Source organism: Ischnura elegans, assembly GCF_921293095.1.
Source record: "Ischnura elegans chromosome 13 unlocalized genomic scaffold, ioIscEleg1.1 SUPER_13_unloc_1, whole genome shotgun sequence".
Taxonomy (NCBI): Eukaryota; Metazoa; Arthropoda; class Insecta; order Odonata; family Coenagrionidae; genus Ischnura; species Ischnura elegans.
Genome location: NW_025791657.1, coordinates 12558881 through 12582517, shown reverse-complemented (window position 1 = coordinate 12582517; position 23637 = coordinate 12558881). Strand labels below are relative to the sequence as shown.

General features: G+C 36.6%; 1 protein-coding gene across 7 annotated transcripts; it reads left to right on the top strand.

Annotated features, from left to right (window-relative positions):
• The first annotated feature begins 9053 nt into the window (after positions 1 to 9053).
• On the top strand, positions 9054 to 23424 carry LOC124172519. 7 transcript variants are annotated; one of them, XM_046551968.1, is made up of 6 exons: positions 11302 to 11391; positions 11488 to 11567; positions 12698 to 12777; positions 14683 to 14763; positions 19028 to 20492; positions 21313 to 23424. In XM_046551968.1, the coding sequence occupies exons 5-6, from the start codon at positions 19170 to 19172 to the stop codon at positions 21316 to 21318; spliced, it is 1329 nt and encodes a 442-aa protein (XP_046407924.1). In that variant the 5' UTR covers positions 11302 to 11391; positions 11488 to 11567; positions 12698 to 12777; positions 14683 to 14763; positions 19028 to 19169; the 3' UTR covers positions 21319 to 23424. The 7 variants fall into 7 exon arrangements, with proteins under 7 accessions (XP_046407919.1, XP_046407924.1, XP_046407917.1 ...); XM_046551963.1 differs by lacking the exons at positions 11302 to 11391; positions 21313 to 23424 and adding an exon at positions 9054 to 9109 and having other exon boundaries at positions 19028 to 20708; XM_046551961.1 differs by lacking the exon at positions 21313 to 23424 and having other exon boundaries at positions 19028 to 20708.
• The last annotated feature ends 213 nt before the right edge of the window (positions 23425 to 23637 follow it).

The window sequence follows — 23637 nt, the reverse complement described above, 5'->3', positions numbered from 1 at the left end:
CAGGTTTAGAAATATTACACATACCGCTTTAAGCGGCTTTAGCGCAGGTTTGAGGCTTTCAACCGGTTGTGGCTTCTTGGAAGTCCTTTCTCCCTCGCGTTGCCATCCTTGATGGACCGCGAGGGCCTAACACCTAGTGCCATGAGTCTCGGTATAATTGCCATGGGAATTAAAGAACCTGGATAGCGTAGTGGTCTGCGCAGTGGCCCGGATAACTAGAGATACCCCTTAACTGGGGAGAGCGACTATAGTCGCAAGCGGACTCCGCTCTCCATGTGGGGAGAGCGACTATAGTCGCGCGTGCCGTCGCGTCACAATGTTATGCGGAGAAGGCGTGAATATTCATTCTTTATGCATCATTGCATGTTTTTTGCTTTGTCAGAGGTTCTATACCTATATATTTTAATTATATTGCCATTTTTGTGCGATGAAACTTCCACCGTATACTGCTTAGTGGTTCTGGTATTTCAAAAAACAACTGCTCGATGGAAAAACAGATCTATTAATGTCTTAAGGAAGAAAAGTCCTCCGTAGCTACCGGCACCCTCATCTTAGCCCACTTTGTGTGAACATTTTTTTGTAGGGAACAACCGTTCGTGGAGGGTGCAGTGACCCTTTTTGACATTCAGGATTTCTAATGATACGCTTTTGTGTGATTTCCATGGTTTAAGTAGTTCAAATTTAGCGTTTTAAAAAAACTTATATTTATTTTATGGCGGTGCATTATTTTTTGTGACTTTTTTATTTTTCAAAACAGTAGGTTTTCCATTATTAAAATATATATTTAAAAAAATTAGCAATAAATGTTATTCAACTCATTCATAAAGAAAGGCAAAGTCCATTTTTATTGTAATCGATGTAAATATATATTTTGAAGCTAATAATAAAGAAATAACAAATTTATTAAAAGTGCCTGAATGTAGGGCTTTAAAATTAGCGGTCGGCACTCAAAGTGTTAAAGGTCATGGACGTCGGACATTAGGAAGTTCGAAGCAGAGATAAGAAAATTTTCTGTGCAAAACTTTTCTCGTGGTTTCCAACTAAGTCTTAAATACTATAAAACGTGAGGTGATTCATTTATAAAGTGTATAAAATCAAGCTATAAATTATGAAATTTCTAACATTAACAAGCAAAGGTTTACGCGGTGTGCTGGTAATGTAGGCTGCATTTTCCGGGTTTCACCGCGTCGCAGTTGCGTTGTGGACAACAGTTTCGTGGGGTATTTTGAAAAATAAATCCGTTTTCATGATGTCATTTCGTGGGAAATGTGAAGTAAAACTCAAGGAACGATTCTTAAGCAGTGAAGTTTTCTCAGGCTTCGCACCGGGTCAGGTCCTCCATTTCCCCTTCCAACGTTTCGATGGACAACTCGCCCATCGTCATCAGGGATTCAGGAATCCATTGAATTTTGGATTCCTGAATCCCCGATGACGATGGGCAAGTTGACAATCGAAACGTTGGATGGAGAAATGGAGGATCTGACCAGGTGCGAAGACCGAGAAAACTTCACTGCAATTGTTCGCCGGGAAAAAACCAAAATTAGATTCAAAAGCAGTTAATTATCACCTTATCTCAGTAACCATCTGGACCACAAAATATCGGCCGTCACGAAACCAGCTCTCGCAGATGGACACCCGATAAACCGTCGCTTAATTCGGACGAAGATAAAATGAAGATGGTCTACCTTGTCTTGTTCAAACGACAAAATGTACTACGCGAGTAGCATGTGGAAGGGGCTGGGTTGGAAACCCCAAGTGGGGGTTGTATTGAGAAAACAACCGTTGGAGGACGGCGCTGGTGAGACGGAGGGAGGGGGTGGGGTTGGTGGACTGGAAAGGGTTTTTCCAGTCCACCAACCCCACCGACAATCGATATTCACTACGATGTTTAACAACAAATAGTTATATATAACAATGTTTAATAACAAATAGTTATATAAATACATATTTCACTCGAGTGATAGTAGCATAATAAATTTCATAGGGATCCTTTTTTCTCATCCCACAACAATTAGTATTTTAACCCTCCCTACCTACCTGGGGTCTTTTTTGACCCCAGCTCATAGAAAAATGTGAATAACTTTTTAACTTTTACAGTTTAATTCATATTATTTTAGGAATGCTCCTATAAAACAAGTTTACATCAATTCCATTTTTTATTTTCAAAGCATTTGCATCAAGAATCCTAAAAAAAAATAATTTCTGGCTTGGGGTCAATTCTGACCCCAGGTAGGGCATGTGGAACTAAAATCTCCCCGATCGTGATTCAACACCTGGAGGTGAATTATCATCGTCTTTCATAAATAATTGAACAAATGTTTGCTTTTTTGATGACTCTGTCATGTAAGGAATAAATATGTATTAGCATTTTAATCATAAAATGAGTAACATATTGAATGTTAAAATTATTAGAAGGGAAGAACATCGTAGAAGATCGCCATGGATTTTTTGGATGTATTTCCTTCGCATGTGATACCGAATTTGATATAATGGTAATATACACCGTCGTATTGAAAAAGCTTTATTACCACTTAGGGAAATGAATAGAGGATTAGCTAACCAAAAGCAAAATCTATTCCATACCAGCAGTGTTAAATGATTGAACTTGGAGACTAACTCATAAGCAGTCAATCATGTTCACCTCACCCCATCTCATAAAAACAGCTGAATAATACCAAGTGATTGCTAGCAAACTACGTTTTCAGCTTGCTCTGCAGCTTCCAACCCAAATATTATCAGCGCAGAGCTAATTCTTCGCCATCAGGGTGTTTTCTTTGTAATCAGCAAGGCCTAGTCAATGTTTTCTCCGGGCGTCGTAATATTCGTCCACTGAAATAAGCTCAGCTGATACAGAGAGATAACTTGTGGTCGCTCCTCTGATGATTGTAGAAGCCCTCATTGCTCTGCAACTTTGAATCTAACTGTTATCTTCGCAGAGCTGATTCTTCATCAACAGTGTGCTTTCTTTGTAACCAGCAATCTCTCTCAATTGTTCTCTCCACTCGTATCTTGACTTACTTACAATTAGTAGTAGTATTCGGCCTCTGATATGAGCTCGGCATATACAGTGAGAATCGTCACTTGTGGTCACGCCTCCGTCGACTGCAGAAGTCATAGCTAACCTTTGTATCCGGCTCAAGAGTATCTCCCACATTCGAATTATTAGCGGACCGGTAAGTGTTTCTTTGTAAACCATAGTACTACCTACCAACTACTTCAGTACTAATTTTATTTCCTTTACGGGAAATTGTTCTGATTCATATATTTACTAGGTTATATGAAGTTTTTGAAGCCTCTCGTAGTTCCACTTTCCTTTTTTTTCAGCTCCTGTGAGGAAATAATCACAATATTTTTGTGAGGGGTTTGAAGGAATCGATGTGTTTTAAATATTGCATCTAGTGGATTTAAGAGCAAAGCAAAAAAATCACTTTGTCAACGGCATATGCATTTGTTGAATGGTTAGTGTTGTTTTATTTGCCAAGTGCGATGTAATTGCAACTCCTACTTATTAGGGTGTATTCTTATGCATATCTCCTCTTGTCGAATGTAGGATTAGGTTATACAGGAATAATTCCTAATTATGGCAGCCTATAGAGTCAAATTTGCTCCTGGATACAGCGAGAACGAAGCTCTTACCGATTTATTTGGCTCAGATGAAGAAGACATTCCAAATGAGAGTGATGGAAGTGAAGCAGAGGAAGACAACATGGAGGTGGAAATAGAAGACCAAGAGGAGGATGAGGAAATACAAGATGAATATGTCAAAGACGATTCACGGTTCATGGTGAGTAAAGATGAAAAAATAAAATGGGATACTGTGGAGCCAAAGACGCCTGGGAAAATACTCTCCAGGAATATTATCAGGCAGGACGCAGGTTTCCCAGGACATATTCAGTGTGTGGAAAAATCTGAATTTTTTCGATGCTTTATAACTGATTTAATGGTTAAAAATATTTGTCAATACACTAATCAACGGGCAAATCAAATCAAGGATAGGAAAAGCTTACGCAAATGGAAGAACCTCGATTCCATTGAGTTTTTAGCTTTTCTTGGCCTGTGTATCACATACGGTGTTCAGAAAGGGCGAGGAAAACCTTTGAACGAATTTTGGTCAGATGAATTTGGATTTCCAATTTTTAAAGCAACTATGTCAAGAAGTCGCTTTGAAAATATTCTAAGCTGTTTAAGATTTGATAATAAAGAAACTCGGGAAGCACGCAAAAGGGAAACAAAAAACAAGGCAGAAGCTGTGTCAGAAATGATGAACTTATTTTCTAGTGCATGTAAAAGTTCATTCATTCCGGGTCCGAATATCACTGTTGATGAACATTTATGTACTTTTAGAGGAAGGTGTGCTTTTAAAGTATATATTCCCTCGAAACCAGGAAAATACGGCATTAAAATTTGGATGGCTGTGGATTGCGAAAATATGTACATTGTAAATTTGCAAATCTACGCAGGTAAACATGGAGATATGCGTGAAATACAGCAAGGGAAGCGGGTAGTAATGGATCTGGTGAGTCACTTGAGTGGGTCTGGTCGAAACATCACCACAGATAATTTTTTTACAAGTTTTGATCTTGGCCAAGATTTATTAAAATTATCCCTAACACTCGTGGGTACAATGCGAAAAAATCGCAGGGAATTGCCACCAATAATGCTCCCATCAAAAAACAGGGAGATTAATTCCTCAAATTTTGCATTTTCCCATAACACACCTTTGACTTCTTATGTCCCCAGCAAAGGAAAATCAGTGGTATTATTGTCTACTCAACATAAGGAATTTGAAATATGTTCCTCTGAAAAGAAAAAACCAGAAGTAATTCTCTATTACAACTCAACAAAATTTGGTGTGGATACTGTGGATCAAATGGCTCGACAGTATTCTGTAAAAAGAGGGACTAGACGATGGCCATTGACTATCTTCTTTGATATCGTGGACCTTGCAGGTATAAATGCATATCAAATGTATTTGAGAAAATACCCCTCTTTCCGCGGAAAAAAATTCTAGGCGGCGGTTCCTTTTAGAATTAGCAAAAGAATTGATAACGCCTGAAATTCATCGTCGAATAGGAAAAACCGGTTGCCAAACAAAAAGAATTCCGACTGCCATAAAAAATGCTGGGATTAGCAACATTCTGCCAGAAAATGAAATCGAAATTATGTCCAAAAATAAGCGTGGTAGATGTTGCATATGCCCACGTAAGAGTGACAAAAAAACCAATACTCATTGTAATATTTGCAATAGATATGTGTGTAGTAATCATGTTCAAAAGAGAAGCATCTGTATGCAATGTGACAGTAATGGTAGTGGAGATGAAGATTCAGATTAAAATTTGCCACAAATATTTTGAGTCATCAGAATTTGTTAAAATATTTTATTTTTATTACAATTTCTTTGTAAATTGTAATAACAAAGTTTTAAAATTACAGTGCAAATGTTAACTTTTAAAAATATGCATTCAGATAATCAAACTATGTACTTAAATATGTAGTTCTATTGTGTCCTCATTCAATTCTAAAAATTGTAATATTTTTAATTTTTTGTAAATTATCCAATGTATATATTGGAGTGGGATTTTTCTGTTAATTGACCTGTTATGTGTTCAAATAAAATACTCATTAATATAAGTCATTGGAGTATTATTTTTCATTAAAAAAAATAATATCCATGATGGGGTCAAAAAAGACCCCAAGTAGGTAGGACGTAATTTTTTTAGTAACAGGTGGCGAGGGTTAAAACCTTTTTTATTTGTTTTTTTAAAATAACGGCACAGTAGCCATCCCCAATAATAATGGAAAGTATTGAGTAATATCAAAGAAATTAATCTCGATTTTAAATGTATTTCCAATAATTATCTCTTCCGAACACATCTTCCTTAGTGCTACCACAAGCAAAGGATATTTTTCCATCACATTCTTTGAGCGGCCTTTGCAGTAGTGCAGTGTTATAGCAAGGGATATGCTCCGGAGGGAATTGGAAGTGACCCCCCTAGGTAACAGGGAGTTCGGGACAATTTTAAATGTCAGGAAATATATCTCATACCACTTTGGCAATTGAAATTTAACTTTAATCAGAGGAAGGTGTCGGGGATGAGCGAGGAGTACTCGTTGGTCTCGGGTCGGGAATCGAGTGGGGCTGTGCGAGACTCTCGAGACCACCAAGATGAGTCTCGAGACGCGAATTTCATGTCTCGGCATTGTCGGGACGAGTCTCGTCAAGACTCTCGACTGCCAGGCGAGACTTTCGCCGCGCCGAGGGAGTCTCGTCCCGACAATGCTGAGAAATGAAATTCCCGTCTCGACCGCCGAGACGAGACTCTCGCACATCACTAGTATCGAGTCAAGTCGAGTGCGGCAAATGTGAACTAGGCAACGAGACAATACATTCTCCAACATATTCTCATTTTTCGAATCCCCTTGTAAATATCCAATACTCTGAATGCTTAATATGTTATAAGATGGAAAAACTAATGAGGATGGTTGATGGCAATAGTGTCAGAATAGGGTAGTTTCCTTCATTTTCCTTTTCTAAAGAAAACGAAAGGCATTGATTGCGATTCCTTTCCCACCACTGGTGTATTCATAATGTACAAATTATTTGGTTTTAGAAATCCCAGTTTATACGAATGTTAATGGTCAATTTTAACCTCATTAGAAAAAAGGCCAGTTTTGCGTCCATGCGATTCCACTCCATTTGACGTCACAGGGATCTACTTTCTATACGAGTAAATAGGAATTTTACATCGTCTCTACCAGTGTACGCTTGAGGCACAGAGCTCAGAGAAACATCTCCCAATAATCACCTATTAAAATTGCCTAAGGTCGCAAAGTTTCCTTCGCTTGATAGGGTAATAATAATCCTTATTTAAGCCAAATGCTTCCTGCTATCAGGGTACTCTGCCACCTGCTAGCAGCCTTCATAGCAGCAGCGCACATACCCTCGCCTCAATGTCACCTAACACAGTGACAGCGGGAACCAGAACGACGTCACTCGGGGTTTCTCCAGCGTTCATAATTACCCGTCGCGTTTTCGCGCGCTTGAAAATCTTGCATTTGCTTTATCGCAAAAAAATCTTGATTTAAAAATCTAAAAGGATGAATTGCGTACTCCAGGAGTAATAATCTTTCGATTTAGACACTAAAAGCATAGTAGGAAACGACCCTATTGTGAACTAGGCAATAAGACAATGCATTCTCTCGCATATTCTCATTTTTTCGAATTCCCTTGTGAATATTCAATACTCTGAATGCGTAATATGATATAACAGGGAAAAAATAATGAGGATCATTGATAGTAATAGTGGCAGAATAGGATAGTTTCCTTCATCAAAGAAAACGAAAGGCATTGATTGCGATTCCTTACCCACAATTTGTGAATTCATAACATACAAATTATTTGGTTTAAGAAATCCCAGTTTATACAGATGTTAATGGTCAATTTTAACTTCATTTGGAAAAAGCCAGATTGGCGCCCATGCGATACCACTCCACGTGACGTCACAGGGACCTAGAATCTATACGACCAGATAATGGTTTTTCATAGTTTGAGATTACCAAAGCATACATGAGGCAAAGAGCTCAGGGAAATATCTCATAGTATTCACCCATTAAAATTTCCTATGGTTTCTTCGTTTGATAAGGTATTAGTAATCCTAATAAAATAAGCCAAGCGCTTTCTGCAAGCTGGTTACTCTGCCACCTGCTAGCAGCCTTCAGCGCCGGGATTTCCTACGCACTGTCTTCTCATCTTTCACCCCTGTAAATGTCCATGAACATCCGACAAATGAGTCATAAACATTACCATGGAAATGTAGGGTAGTCAGTTATTTCGTTCTGGGGCATCCAAAACAGGATTTTTTTAATCAGGCTACTAAACAGAATAGTTTCAACTAATTTTTATTTTTGAAAATAACTTCATTTTTTCAAATAAATCTTTAAAATTATTGAATTTTCAATATTGTGTTTTCTTTGATGGATGTGAGTAATTGTGTTCCCATATTTTAGGGGGGGTGTCCGGACCCCCCGGACCTCCCCTCTCGCCAGGCCACTTCCTTGGAGACCCCCTTTCACAGGATTCAATCTTTCATTAATGCGCCGTCGCTCTGCTTATCCCCATCGTGTTTATTTCTTATCTTATTTGTATTCTCCTGCTGTCCTCCTCTTATCTCCCACTCCAACCTCTTTTGATCTTTCTCGGAAATTAGCGATCGCTTTTTCTAGACAGAATTCTGTGTGCGTGACCACTTACTCTTTTCTCTCACCGAACGTGCGAAGAAATTGAAATGGATCAGAGAGATAACATTGAGTGATTTGGTGATAACGAAAAAAAACAACATTTTACTTCTTAACGATCGTGTCTTCGGTCACGTACGCATTCGTGAAATATCGAGTTGTGAAACATCCAGAAAAAGCAGTTTTTCTTGGAACAAGAGTTAATCTCCCTTAATTTTTTTCACCTTTCACAGATTGTATGGCAATATTATTTTGGAATGAACTTTTAGTATTTATTGTTCGACTTATCTCTGATTATTCAGTTTCAATTTAATATATTCTTTGAAAGAAACGATACTAGCCGCAACTGAGAATGAATTTCGAAGAAAACATATTCACTCAAACGAAAAATTAAGTTGCATTTAATAAGAAAAGAGATAAAATATTGCTCTATAATAAATGTAAAAAACTTCATTAACTGACATCACTTGTGCCCATTTTACTGCTCTCTGTTGTGCAATCTTTTCCGTGGAAGGGCTGTTTGTAAAGTTTCATTTTGCACTCCGCGCGGTATATAACGGGGAGGAATTTTAGAGATCGTAATCAACATTTCTTGATTTTGTTAACTATGAGCACGATGGCTATCCCTGATTTTATGAGGGTGTCACAGCGCATCAAATGCATCGGAAACTTAAATCAAGGTGCCGCAAAAGACGAGAGAAGGCAACGGTTGAAGGGAAAGAGCGATCGACTCGCACGGTTTCCCGCAAACAATGGAGGGCTGGGAGGCGAGCGAACAGTCACTGGAGACACCGAGTGTTTATCAAAACCTCAGAAGAGCGGAGAAGGCATCTACGAATGGCATTCGGCTCTTCTTCGGCAATTGCCTGCTATGGTAAAAATTTTACTGTTTACATTCCTGGTATCGAATGGCATGAATATCATAAGATTATATCATTTCAAGTTTTCAGAAAAAAATATTTGAGCTAACTTACTTGGACACAGCCTAGAGTTATTCAATTGTTTTAATCTAGTGTTTACGGATATTTGACGGAATTTAGTAATTTTCGCAGTTAAAGCTTCAGATTTTAAGGTACCAAAACAAAACAATGGACAGTAAATATCAATTGCTATGGTAAAAAAGTTGCCATGACTTCGGTAATTTTATATGTCTTAAAGTATCCGTAGTTATTAAAATCATACCAAATGAGACCATTTTATTATATATTATCATAAAATTCCAAGGTGGTGCCAGTAGCAAGATGGACTCCGCACGCTCATATCATTCATGGAAATCATTCAAGCAAATATGAACATGGTCTAAATTTTATTCCAATAATCATTTGAATGCAGAGAATTTCAGTTTCAGACGGTGAATGATGGTAATTCGCAAAGTCATTCCCTAAATCATCCGCATGGCCATTCGATTTAATACCCACTGAGTAAAACATCTATAGCACTTTCCTGCCGGCGCCTACGAGAGGAAAACTTTTTCCGTCTTACGAGTAGGATAAAATTTGAGACAAAACTCAACATGTGCCCGCCCTGGTCACTGGGCTATTCATTGTGTTTTAATTTGGTTATGCGTCATTTGACGTCACTAAAATATACATTCTAACCCCACCTTTGCGCAAGTCCATGGTCAATTCATTGAGTTACCAGTGTTTTTAAATATAACATTTCTTTTGTATTTCAATAATTAACTCTTCTGAAAGAATTAATGACATTTTTAAGCATTTTGCATTTTTTAAATGATTTCTTGCATTGATTACAGCAATGTTAGTGATCACAATAGGAAAACTCTAATTAGACATCCATAATTAGCATGCATTTCCACTGTACATTGTACAGGTGACTAGGATGCCTTCACAGCATTGCGTTGCGTCGCCGCGACGAAAGCTCTAGCCCTATCGTCAATATTGCCCTTGACAGCTCTGAATTGCTAAAACAAATGAATTGCGAGAGTCGTCGGCTCCTTAACATTGGCCCGGGAACAGGTCGATTCATGATTTCGATAATTGCGCAATACGAATGTTGTTTTTGTATTTTCGCGACACATCATTCCCCAAAAATTTACTTCCTTGCTGTTGATTGCGTTAAAATTTGAAGTGTCGATTACAGTAGTAAATCATGTATCATCAGTGATTGCACTTGCCTATGCATTATTATGGCTACATTCTATCTCCTAAATCTAACTACATGAAAAATAGAAAATAACGTACAGATAGTGAAAATGAGTAACGTGAAATGGTATCAGAAAAATTTATTTGGGATCATCATTGCTAAAACAAATAGGCGCAGCCAAGTTACCCAAATTGCTTCAACTTCCGCAATTATGAGGGTACAGTTATTATATTATATAAATTGGTATTTAAGAGACCGTAGTCACTAACAAGGAGCTCTCACACTGTGTTCAGCTGGTAATACCGATGACGGATGTGTGTTATGGTAATTCAATTCAATTTTTATGTGATTTTGGTCTAATTTAGAGCTTAACACTTGTCTTATGTTGAGAAAATATTCGAGTTATTTATGATTAAAACTTCAATGCAATATTGAATGATGAAACTATTGGCAATCATCACTACTAATTCAGCTACTCCTGCATGCCTGTTTCCATCATACCTAAGCTTCCCATAAACTACAACCAATGCGCAACCGCCTGTGCGCTGCTGCCGAAACGCGGAGATTATTCAACGCGAATACATTTTTCTGTGACAGCGCAGCGTGCTGGCGAAAATACGTCATCAATTTTCAAAGTCAAATTTCAATTTTTCAGTTGCCAAGCCGCACCTTCTATGGAGTGATTGGGAAGCTTCAATTCCTTTATCTTCATCTCGTGATCCCATGTATCAAAAATCTCGCAAAAGATCACAACCAATCCGGAGAAAAAATGTAAAAAGTGATATCCATCCTTCTTATCCACTAAGTTCAGTCGAATTTATGTTCGCCCGAGCGTTCACTGGCACCATCGATCATTGGCAATCCCTACACCTCCATTTTTTATAAGGCGCTAAAGATTAGATAAGCCCGCTGTCTGTGGGTGTAAAGGCCTCTTTCTGAGCCAAAGGATGAGCATATCTCGTTCGTGTTGCATCTGGGAACTGTTCAGCCATCTTGTTGTTCAAATCCTGTTATCTTAGAAGCATTTGTCCATCGTTTTGGATTAAAATTTCTGTAAGTTTAAAATTGCATTCACAGAAGAGGTTTGCTTCATGAGAGTGAAGTAGTTTTCTCAAGTCAGTAACACAAGTAATTTATTTTACGTTTCAGGATTGCCTTCTCTGCATTGGGAGTAGGAGAGCCGAGGAAGGAGCGAATACCGATAACTAACGGGTTACCTTTTATATTGGGTAAGTAAATGCAAACGCATTTAATCTAAACATTTTTTCAAATTATGCATAAAAGCGTGATAGCCTTTTTTATATATTAGAATGCCTTTAAAGTACAAGATTAAATCTAATACAATCGATCAACAGAGTTTGAAGGTAATTTTTGATAAGAATGTTGACCAAATGTTTCACGTGTTTTATGCATAGAAAGTTTTTCGCCACCGTCTATTACGTACTTTTTCGAAGGCTCTTAGAATTAATGCGATATTTCGAAACTCTATTTAAACGAAATCTTCATTTTTTATTCATGGGGCAAAAAGTTATTGCAACGTTAATTCGTAAAAATAGCTTGTGGGCGGTCTGAACCATCTTACTCAGGGACCTTCATTAGTCAATTATTTTTTACTTTTGTGTCAGATGGAGTTTCGATTTATACAGGCAATATCGACAAATAAGTACCTATTTATAATTTTTTTCAGTACCGTTTATGTTTTTTCACTACTAAATGCAGTTATTTAATAAACATTTCTTTGGTTTTGATTTAAATCGTTGACCTAAAGAAGATGCGTTTGCAGTTCTTGGGCAATAGTTTGCTTCACTGTTTGATTGTGAGCACAACGCCTACCAGCTTTCGTATCTGGATTGACCGTGGGGGTAGAAGCTAGTCAGTGTGTTCAGCTTAGAATCCATTACATTTATCTTCATTTCGTGATCCCATATATCAAAAATCTCGCAAAATAACGCAATCTATCCAAATATAAATAGTAAGAAGTGATATATGTCCTTCTAATCCATTAAGTTCAGTCGAGGGGATTGTAATTACTTTCGTCCAAGCGATGACTGTCAGTGTCGTGAATTGGCAATCCCTACACTTTAATTTCTTAAAAGGCACTGTAGATTGGATAAGCTCATTCTCTGTGGGTGTAAAGGCCTCTTCCTAAGCCGGAGGATGAGTAGATCTCGAGCGAGTAGCATGTGACACATTGATATGCCATTTCTTCTTCAAAACCTGTTTTCTTTACGTATTTGTCCATCATTTTGGGTTGATATTTCTGTTAGCTTAGAAGAGGTATTGAAGGAAGAGGTTTGCTTCGTACGAGTATAATCATTTTCCCATTTCAGTAACGGAAGTAATTTATTCCACGTTTCAGGGTTGCCTTTTCTGCATTGGGAATAAGAGAGACGAGGAAGGAGCTAATAACAGTTTCAACCAGATAGCCTAACCTATTGGGTAAGTACATGCAAACGCATTTAATCTATGCTTTTTCTTATAAATTACCAATTACTGCGTGATTGCCTTATTAAAATAAGCATGCCATTCAAGTGCAAGATTTTATCTAATACAATACACCAACTGAGTTTGAACGTAATGTATGGTAAGAATGGATAGTAAATACGTCTCTTGTTTTATCCCAAAAACATTTTTTGCCACAGTTTACCTCGTAATTATTCCGTAGCTGAAAGACACCACTACGAAAATCTATTTCAAATGAAATCCACCAATTCCTTTTCCACGAGACGTAAGGCTATCGCAAAATAATATTTAAGAAATAGCTCTTTTACTACCTCAATCATAGGCCGGCATAAGGCAGTTCTTGTGAACTAATTATTTACTGCTTTTGTTTAAAATGAATAGTACTCCTGGCAGAATGGAGGGGAACCACCCGGCTGGAAGCACAAATAGCCTGTTCCGAATAAATATTCTTCGTTGACATTCGAAGCATTTTTTTCTTTCCGTTCGACAAATTTACCGCACATTTTAAGTACATTGACAGAACATATCTTTAGGTACGCGACTAGGTGGGGTCACATATTATGAAAATAGGCAGAAGTGAATTTAGTTTATAATATTATAATGTAAAAAACACAAAAGACAAATTTGTGCCTCCAAATACCTAAATTAATATTGTTGGGACAACTCTTCCTGTGCACATTCATTGTCAGCACAATGCTATAAAATATGAGTAAATTCATAACTGGCATTTAAATATTTTTACAATCCAAGTAAGCTCCTACCAAGCGTGTATCTCCGCATCCAATGAATTACTTTAAGACAAATTTTATGAAAATCATTGAATTTTAATGCTAAAATCCCCCTCTGAAATCTGAAATGGGTTTGATTTCTTCAATTATAAGTACAACAATTATCTCTGACGTTCTCAGAGATAATGTTCATTAAATTGTACGCGATTTGTAGATATAAATTCTAAAGCGGCGTTTGCGATAGATAGATGTTGGGAGTCCTTTCCTCCGAGGTGACAAATACAGGTGAAGGCAGAGTCAATGTGAAGCGCAGATAAGATATCGAAAATGGAGAGATTAGCGAACGCAATGCTTCTCCATTTATCTTTGGACGCTGAGTTTAGCCACGAGAGTTGAAATACTTGCAGAGCTATGAGAATTTTGAAGATAGGCTGGAATATCATCCTCAATACCTTCTTACGATCCAAACACGTAATCAAAACTTTAAGTAATGCTTCCTGTTTGCTTCAGAGATACGTTCCATTAGCGTCTCAAATATAATCAAGATTTGAGAGCGGATAAGTCTCTATTGTACTCTTTTTATTACGACTCAGGACAAGAATTCTTCCATTAGTCACTGCTTGGATAAAAGAGTACGGATGATCGTCTCAACGAGTATATTATTAGAGGGTAGATGTTATCCAGTGTGTTTAGCTTAGAATCCATTACCTCCATCTTGTGATCCTATATCTCAATAATCCTGCAAAAAATACCAAACAATGCAAAGATAAATAGTATAAAGTTATATCTGCCGTTTTTCCCCATTATGTTCAGTTGAGAGGATCGTTATAATTTTTACCCAGTAGATCAGTAACAGAGTCAAAAATTGGTTTTCTCTAAACTTCCATGTTTTATACCTCACAAAAGATTAGATAAGCCTATTCTCCTGTGGGTGTAGAGGCCTCACCCTACGCCATCGATCTCGATCGAGTTGTGTAGTCATGGGGAAACGATCCGTCATTTTTTCTTCACTATTTTTCTCTGAGAAGTATATTTCCATCAATTTGTATTGACATTTATGCAAGTTTGAAAAGGCATTAAAGAAAGGTTTACTTCATACGAGTATTATAATTTTCCCATGTCAGTAACATAAGTTATTTATTTTACGTTTCAGGATTGCCTTCTCTGCATTGGGAATAGGAGAGCCGAGGAAGGAGCGAATACAAATTTCAACTAGATTTGCCTAACCTATTGGGTAAGTATTTGCAAACGCATTCCATATAAGTTTTCTTTGAATTATGCATAATAGCGTGATTGCCTTTTTATATAAGAATGCCTTTCAAGTAAAACATTAAATCTAATACAATAGGCTGCAACTGAGTTCGAACGTAATTTATGATAAGAGTCAATAGCAAATATTTATTGTGTTATATCCGTAGGAAGTTTTTTGCCACCGTGTATTACATACTTGTTCCAAGGTTGACAGTCTTAATGCGATATCCCGAAACTCTATTTAAAAGAAATATTCATTTTTATATTCATATAGAAATAGTCTTATTGCAATTTTAGTGCAGAAAAGTAGCTTTTTGGCACTCATCTTAATCACAGGCCATCATTAGTCAGTTCTTATGAGCTGATTATTTTTGGCTTTTGTTTCAGTTGTATTTTTGACGCATACAGGCCTTTGAAATTTAATTTATGTAAATTTGGCATGCGGCCTTAGAGACCGTTGCGTTTTTTAATCGTGAATACTTTCGAAATTTCTATTTTTAATTTCAATAATCATAGCATTTTTCATTTTTTTGAGTCATAAGGACACTAGATACTTACAAATTAACTTTTTTATTTTTTACTAGAGGACGCAATAAACCTCAAATCACCCTAATTTGTCAAGCTTTGCATAGAAAAATCAATTGTCCTTCGTTCGTCTCGCTAACATCCGAAAACGGCTAAAGCAACCTACTTCTCTCAACCACGGAACGGATAATCTTATCATTATCATATAAATAATTATATCAACATATAGGTACTTACCAACAATTTTTTTGTACTTTTTATAGCTTATCACTATTATATTCAGTTATTTAATAAAACTTGCTTTTGTTTGTATTTAAATCAAAGCTCTGATGAAGAATCGTTTGCAGCTCTTGGGCCAATAGTTCGCGTCACTATTTGATTGTGAGCACAACGCTTGTCAGCTTTCTTATCTGGATTACCCGTGAGGGTAGAGGCTAGCCAGTGTGTTCAGTTTAGAATCCATTACCTTTATCTTCATCTCGTGATCCCATATCTCAGTAATCTCGCAAAAAATTGCCACCAACCCGAAATAAAAACGTTAAAAAGATATCTATCCTTCTTATCCATTATGTTCAGTTGAGAAAATGGCAATTATTTTCGCCCAAGCGATGACTAGCAATGTCGTAAATTGGCAACACCTAAACCTTCATTTTTTGTGAGGCACTAAAGATTAGATATGCCCGTTATCTGTGGGCGTAAAGGCCATTTCTTAAGTTATGGGCCGAGCAGATCTTGTGCGAGTTCCATCTTACGAATTGATCCGCCATATTTTCTTCAATACCTGTTATCTGAGAAGTATTTGTCCATCACATTGGATTGTAATTTCTGTAAGTTTAAAAAGGCCATAATGAAAGGTTTGCTTCAAACGAGTAAAATTGGGAAATATTTGTGGCCCTCAGCCGGGGCTAAACATCTTATATTTTATTTCCTTACCCGGGGTGCCCTGCCTTGGAATATTTAGGAAATCCTTTGCTAAGAAATGGATTTTGATAGGGTTCTGCTTCTCAATAACTGGATATAAATTTATGAAAAACAAACAATTTCGTTGGATAAAGTTCTGTGAAGGGTGGGAATATCACAGCTCATAAAATTCAATAATGTAGTAGTGATGTTTATCTTCGACTTCCGATGTGTAATGAAAAGAAGACGAAGTGATTATTTAGAAATAATTCCTTTGCTAAACATTGAGCATACTTATGGTGTTCTTTCGACATAATTGCCTCGGTGATTGAGGAATTGGTCGTGCCTGCGGACACGATTTGCTATACCTTCTTCATAGGATGCTCCCGCTAATGACTTCCATCAATTTTGTCCTGAAGCTCATCCCCCTTTTGAAAATGCTTCCATCCTAGCCACGTCTTCACTTCAGCGTAAAGATGGAATGATGGATGGATGGAGATAAGAGGATCACCAATTATGCATGACAGATGGAATCTTTTAAAAGGACCTCTTGTCCATTTTCAACATTAAGGTTGCCCAGTCGATTCTGTAGTCCCATGGTTAAGTAAAGTAACATAATGTGAAAGATGGTGTGTATGGGGAAGGCAATTGAAAGCTGAGGTAATTTATATTTCTTATACCCCGTTTACACTATGAACGTACCGACGTTAATCGTGACAACTGCACGTTTACACGTCTAAAAGTTACCATCGTAACTCAGTGCTGCCCTCGTTGTGGAATAGTGTCACTGAACAACTGACGACGATACTGCGCGAGGACATTGAAATCTTTGAAATTATGAAGCAAAATAATATTAATATTTTCACGTGCTAAAACTAAAGCTAGACCGACCTGCCGGTAAAACTTTAAAGAATGTAGGATTCATTATGGGAATCTGTCCATAGTTTAATAATATTCATGCGGTAAAGACAGTAGATATGTCACTTTGCTACGTTCCAAATTGGAATATAATGTCAACTGGTCATCTTATTACAATATCGACTCAATCCGGCTGAAACGTGTCCAAAATTAATTTCTCAAGTTAAATAATTACGATATAGGGATCTCACCGTCTGATTACAACACTTCATGTCTTCAATTCTTTGTTCATGTGAAAACTCTTGCACGACATACGATCATTCAACAACGCCTTATTCTTCAGTAAAATTATCAATTCCTATTTAGATTGTTGCTATCTCCTTGATTAGTAAATTTTAATGGATCCCATCGTAACTACACATCTTAACCTGCTCGTTTTTAATTTTCATGGAGCAAATTATGTCTTTAACTCCCAGCTATCCAGAATGATGAGGTATAACTAACTATAACTAGTCATAACAGTCCGTGAAGTCTATGAGAAACTAGATTCTTCGGGAGAACGTGTCAAAAAATTTAAGAATATTCATGCTCTTATTATGTAACTACAAAAGGCTAAGATTTCGTCTTAATTCGGCACAAATATTTATTTCTCCATGTCTTCGTCTAAATGTTATAGATATTTGTGGCGAATTTTTTCGTGAAACCCTGTATACATCGATTTCAATCGGTTAATATTTTGAGTATGTTTGTTATTTTCCACCATCTGTGAAGTATAATGTAAGGATACAGGGTTATAGGTTAACCTGTAAATAAAGAAATAAATAAAACTGGTATAGTATAGAATATCCGATATCATTTGCTAAATAGAACAGCAGAAAAAACTTTCCCCTAACATCCTTCAATTACCTGCTCAATAATGTCTCCAATTGTTGCCATATATCTTAGATATATTAGATTTAATTATGAAATATCAATTATTGTATCAAGATTGCAACGGCGCGAAAGAATCGTATTTGCATCGATCTTCATTTCCTAACTCTTTTTTCTTGGCACACAAGCGCTAACCATCGTAAGTTCGGCAGCGTTAGGTACTAAGGCCTATGATGGTAACTCTGCGCGTTTACACGACGTTTTGAGGTTACGATCGTACGGATCAACGTCGCGACGATCGTTGTGTAAACGGGGCATTAGAGGAGATAAGGAAGTGAGGAGGAAAACCTGGACTTTACTTGATTTGACGAAAGAGAAATTACAATATACTTGCCGTCCAGAAAGTAACCGAGCAAATATTTATAATTTTTTGATGTATTTCCATCCATGGCATCCGCTATTAGGTTGTTACTCAGGAACATATTTTCTATTTGAATACAAGAGGGCAGCACTTTTCCACAACATTTCAATGCGTATGACCCGTTTCGGCTCACAGAGTCATCATATGGGACAAGAATTGTTCATTAAATCCTGTGGAAAAGTTTCACCATCTCTAATTCAAATATTTCGAACTTCCACCATGTAGCACCTGCATCTGTCGATTTTCATCTATTGTTCTTACTTCTTTTTTCTGTTTTTTTTCAGCAGCCTATTTTCCCATCTAATCATGTCACGATAGATTTTCGAGCATATCTTTTCTATTTTCATTCGAACCTCACTTCCCTCACTATTATGGGGTCCGTAATAAACGATCGGTATTCCTGCTTGGTAGAATACTTTCCAGACATTTTCAGCGCAGCTATATCTATTATGGTCTCCAGCGGAATTATTATCTCCTCATTAAAGCAATTATTATTAAATAGTTATTTCATTTCAAAAATGCCATTCCAGAGTATTTTCCTTATCATAAAATTGATATATTTTAAAAGCGAGATATTTGTTCTTGAGTCATGTTTATGCTAGTTGTTATTTTCACACACCTCTACCGACATATTTTAAGGCAATAATTTCACATTCATTCTTTTTCTTTGCAGTCATATTTCATTCTTTCATAGCAACACTAAGATCGTGTGTTACTCCTCACTGACCAACGCCACCACGCCTGGTTCCCATTGGAAACTCCCTGTATTCTGAATCCAACATACTCTTAAATAATTATTTCATTCTTCCGAAATAATGGCTGGAAACATTTCTGCTATTGGCGCTGAGCATTTTGTTGAGGAGAGGCTTCTTGTTGGATTATTAACTGGCTCATTGCTACAGCATAAAGAGCTGCTGGATATGTTAGAAGATGTAGATGTACAACACGCGCGGCAAAGAACACTCTTGCATGTTGGTGTGGGACTTGGAAAGGCTGACTGGGTGGAGGAGTTACTGGCGAGAGGGTCCAACACAGACATTGCAGATGACAGTCAACAGAATGCATTGTCTTCGGCTGAGGAGATGGTGCGGCAGTTCCCTGATGATGTAGAGCGCTCAAAAGTCCTGAATTTGGTGACGTTGGTTCACAGGAGAGACCAAGTTATTTTGCGTCGTCTGGCAGCATCTTCGAGTAGGAGCACTGATCATGTGACACCCGTTGCAAGTCCAAAATGTGATATTGCATCTCTCAAGTCCTCTGTGGACTCATTGAGGCGAGAGATGAAATCTCTTGTGCGACAGCTGAGCACATCCTTGGAGGAACTGAAAGCACAAGTGTGTGGACGCGATGCACTGTTGCGTTGTCTGGAAGAATCCGTGACGTCAACAGCAGAGGATGTGACGTGTATCAAGTGTGGTCTTATTGGGGAGGCATCTTTAAGTCAACCTACATCCGATCCGGTCGTAGCAAGGCAGGAGTGTGTGGATGCCTTGATGCGTAGGACTAGGATAGTGTATGGAAGTGGAGTTGATGAAATGCGTAGATTGTATGAGAGACTGTATGATGGAGATGAATTCACTGCTTGCATAATTAAATATTTGTGTGGGAATGATCGGGTGAAGGTGATGGTGGATATAGAATCTGTGAACATTGAAAGGATGAAGGAGAAGGTTGTGCTATTGGATGGGACTCAGAGGAATGGGAGGGATTGGTATTCATTTTGTGATTTTGAGAGTGAGACAGTCTATTTGGGTGCAAAGGAGTGTTCTTTTTATAGTGAGAAATATATATGTGCTGAGTTAGCTTGGGCCCTCTCACAATTATCCGTTAAATTAGTTTATGATAATGAATGGAGGCCATATAGCAAGGGAGATATGGAACGAGAGCGTGAGTGGATGAGGGCTCTAGAGGAGTTGGAGAAGAGGAGGAAGAGGGGGGAGGAATTAGATGAGGATATCAGATACGCATTGAATAGGAAGACACCGAAGGCAAGGGTATGTTTGCTTGCGGCAGCTGTCCCTCAGATTATCGCTTATGATGGATCCACAGCAGGAAGAGCTATTTTGCAACAACAAGCCCCTCTCCTCCTCTCTCTCTATTCTAACAATGTGATGGGAAAACTTCTAGCCAGTGCAAAGGTGGGTCCTATGTCTATTTATAACAGTTTCTTCTTTACATCATGGTCTTCATTAAAACATTGAAATCATTATATGAAGCTGTATTAGCCAATAAATCGGCAAATAATAAATGTAAATGTAAACATCCTTTTGAATAATTGAAAGAATTGTTCGCAATTTAATTTTCCATGATTTCCCAAAAGTGGGCAACTCATTGGTTGGCATATAGAGGTGAAATGAAGCTTCTGGTGGATTGGTTGGCATGTAGAGTTGAAATGAAATTTCTGGTACATAAGAGTTCATCCTCTCATGTGTTCTATGAGTAGTTTGATTTAATGAGTGTCAGGTTTTGTAGTATTAGAATATTTAAATAAAATTTATTTTGGGCAAACATTCTACTTCTCAATATTCCAAGATGAAGGTTTCTTGTTATAAGGTAACATGTTTTTAAGATCTTATATGTCATAAGTTTAAGAAAGTGGCTTCAAAACTAACAAACTCTAATCTAATGGATAAATATCGAATTAAGGATAAAATAATATAAGGAAATTGAAGAGTCCCTAAATTCAAATCTATTATATATCAATCTAGTGATTTTTGTGTGAATTCTAAACAATAGTGAAAGTCTTCCAATACTTTTCACTTATAAAATGAATGATTCTTGTTGAACATGGGTTTGTTCGAGGATGTTTAACAATTGTTGCTTATGGATACTGCCATTGCATTCTTGTAAATGGAAGTAATATTTTATCTCACTATGAATATTGACCTAATTTTGACATTGCATTTTGTTTGTGATTGCACTACTTTTCAATCAATTAATTTATATTTTCTGTTTCAGAGATGAATTTGGACTGATATACTTTGGAGATTGTGATGGAGCCAGTCCTGAAGATGAAATTTTGTTTATATTTATTAATGTTCTTTAATCCTCTCAGTTTTGATTGGGTTATTTGAATTACTTGTGTATTTTGTGCAATCGTAACACCTATTTTATGATTATACTCAGACATTTATGTTGATTTCATGCTTGCTTCATGGCACTTTTTCATGTGGTAGGTAATCACATTTTGAGATGCTTGTTGTTTTCATCTTCTGGACACATAATTAATCAGTCTTTTCCTAGTCATGCCGTTGGGATATTTGTATTTTTGATAATATATCATATTGCATCGCATTTGCGCTGTTAGTAAATGGAAGGAATGGACCATTTTAGCTTACCAATGTAATCCTACAATTTATCTGAAAGCCATTGTGCACATAAATCTATTTGGAACATATACAGCTCTTTCCAGATTTATAATCATATTTCGCTGGATGTATTCATGTTTGTGTAGCCCTTTGATAAACATTAGTTTGTTATGGTTCATTGCTCTGACCTTGTTTGGCCTCATTCACTTGTGAGACATTTCCCTGTAGTTTGCAATTATAATGATGTAGGCATAACATTGTGTAGTAGGCAAAACACTATATTCGTCAAAGATTATTAATTTCAAAGGTATGCTATACAATTTAAATGTGATGTAGAATATCAATTTACAATCTTGTCATATTTGACATACAATAGTTAAGATGGGATTTTTTTCAGTTTTTACTAGTTGGAAGGCATTTATGAAATGTCGTAATTAAGTAATTAGGTTCTTAAATTCATTTTCCTACATGTTTGTGACCTTAGTCCATTTTTATTGTAGTTGGTCTTTTTCAAATTATCACAGACGTTAGAGAAGATCTTTGCAATCATTCATGCACGTATATATTTCCAACATTCACATATCCTTTGTATAGTATTCAGTTGACTGGAAATGTGCATTTGCTTATTTATAAGCAAACAGTAAATATCTCGTAATCCTCAGGATTGCTGCTGGGTTTTCAAGGATTCAAGTGAATATAATGGTTAAACATGTTACCAGTTCTCTTTATAAGAAATATAGCTATTCCTATTTCATGGCTTTGTGATGCCTCCTTTCTTTGAGTTTCATCGTATATCTAGGTTTTTTTCTTAAATGGCTCTTCATTTGTCCAATCTCCATTTGGTAAATGGGTTTGGGGTTTTTTTATTACTTTTTATGTTTCACAATTTTACTTTTTCTATTTTTTGCATTAATATTTGTTGCTAATTTGTGTCTGTAATTATATAATTGGGTGTTATTTTATTGTCTCTCTGCTACCTGGTGGCAACAGAGATATGGTTGTTATGATGTGTAGTTTTTTCCAAAAGAAAATCCATTTGCAACGATTGATTTTTTCTAAGGTATTTCTGAATTGATAATTTTACCTCTGCTACACCACTCTAGTTGGTAAGGAAAGATTAACCATCCAGATTTTATAAATATGATCCATTAGATATAAATATAATATATTTATTTCGTTAAATAATCTGCAGTAGTTTCATTATATGTGGATTTAAAAAAATACTTTATAATCATATCTGATGGTAAATAATTTACATGTAAATTGCTTTATGATTATTACTTGATTTTGATAGTCTAGGATAATAAATGCATATCTATGAGAAAAACCATGCATTTCTGAATAATTCTCTTTTGAATTTTTCTCAGTTGGCTTTTCTCTGAAGAGGAATTGCAAGATATCCTCACTTAAGGTATTGCTTGTTCTCATTTATTTTGCATTATTTTTCATCACATTTATTTTTCTATTTAAAAATGTCATGACACTATGAGGAAGTAATGTATTTATTTTTTTAATAATCAAATGGATTATCATGTAGTTGTAAATGTATGCGTATAGTTTCTATAATTAAATTACTTATGTGGTATCACACTATATTCTGTACGATGCCATTCAAGGCACATTTGTAGAAATAGCATTTCATTGAATGTGATATGATTAAACCAGTTTTTTTATTTTTGCTGCAAACTGTTATGGACCTTTATCCAAAATTGCATTTCATGCTCCACAGAGATAGAATAAATTTTGTAATGTTAAAGTTTCAGTATTTGTTTTGGTTTGAAATGAGTATATCCCGTAAGGTGTATCAGATTCAATGATGACAAATTTTGTAAGAAAGGGCAGAAGGACCTCCTGATGTTCACCTCTTATTTGCCATGCTTTTTAGTGCTGTGCTCCATAGCTTACCTCATCCTTAATTTTTTTAATCTAATCGCCTATCAAAGGTATTATTATACTCTTCAATTCTGTTATGCAT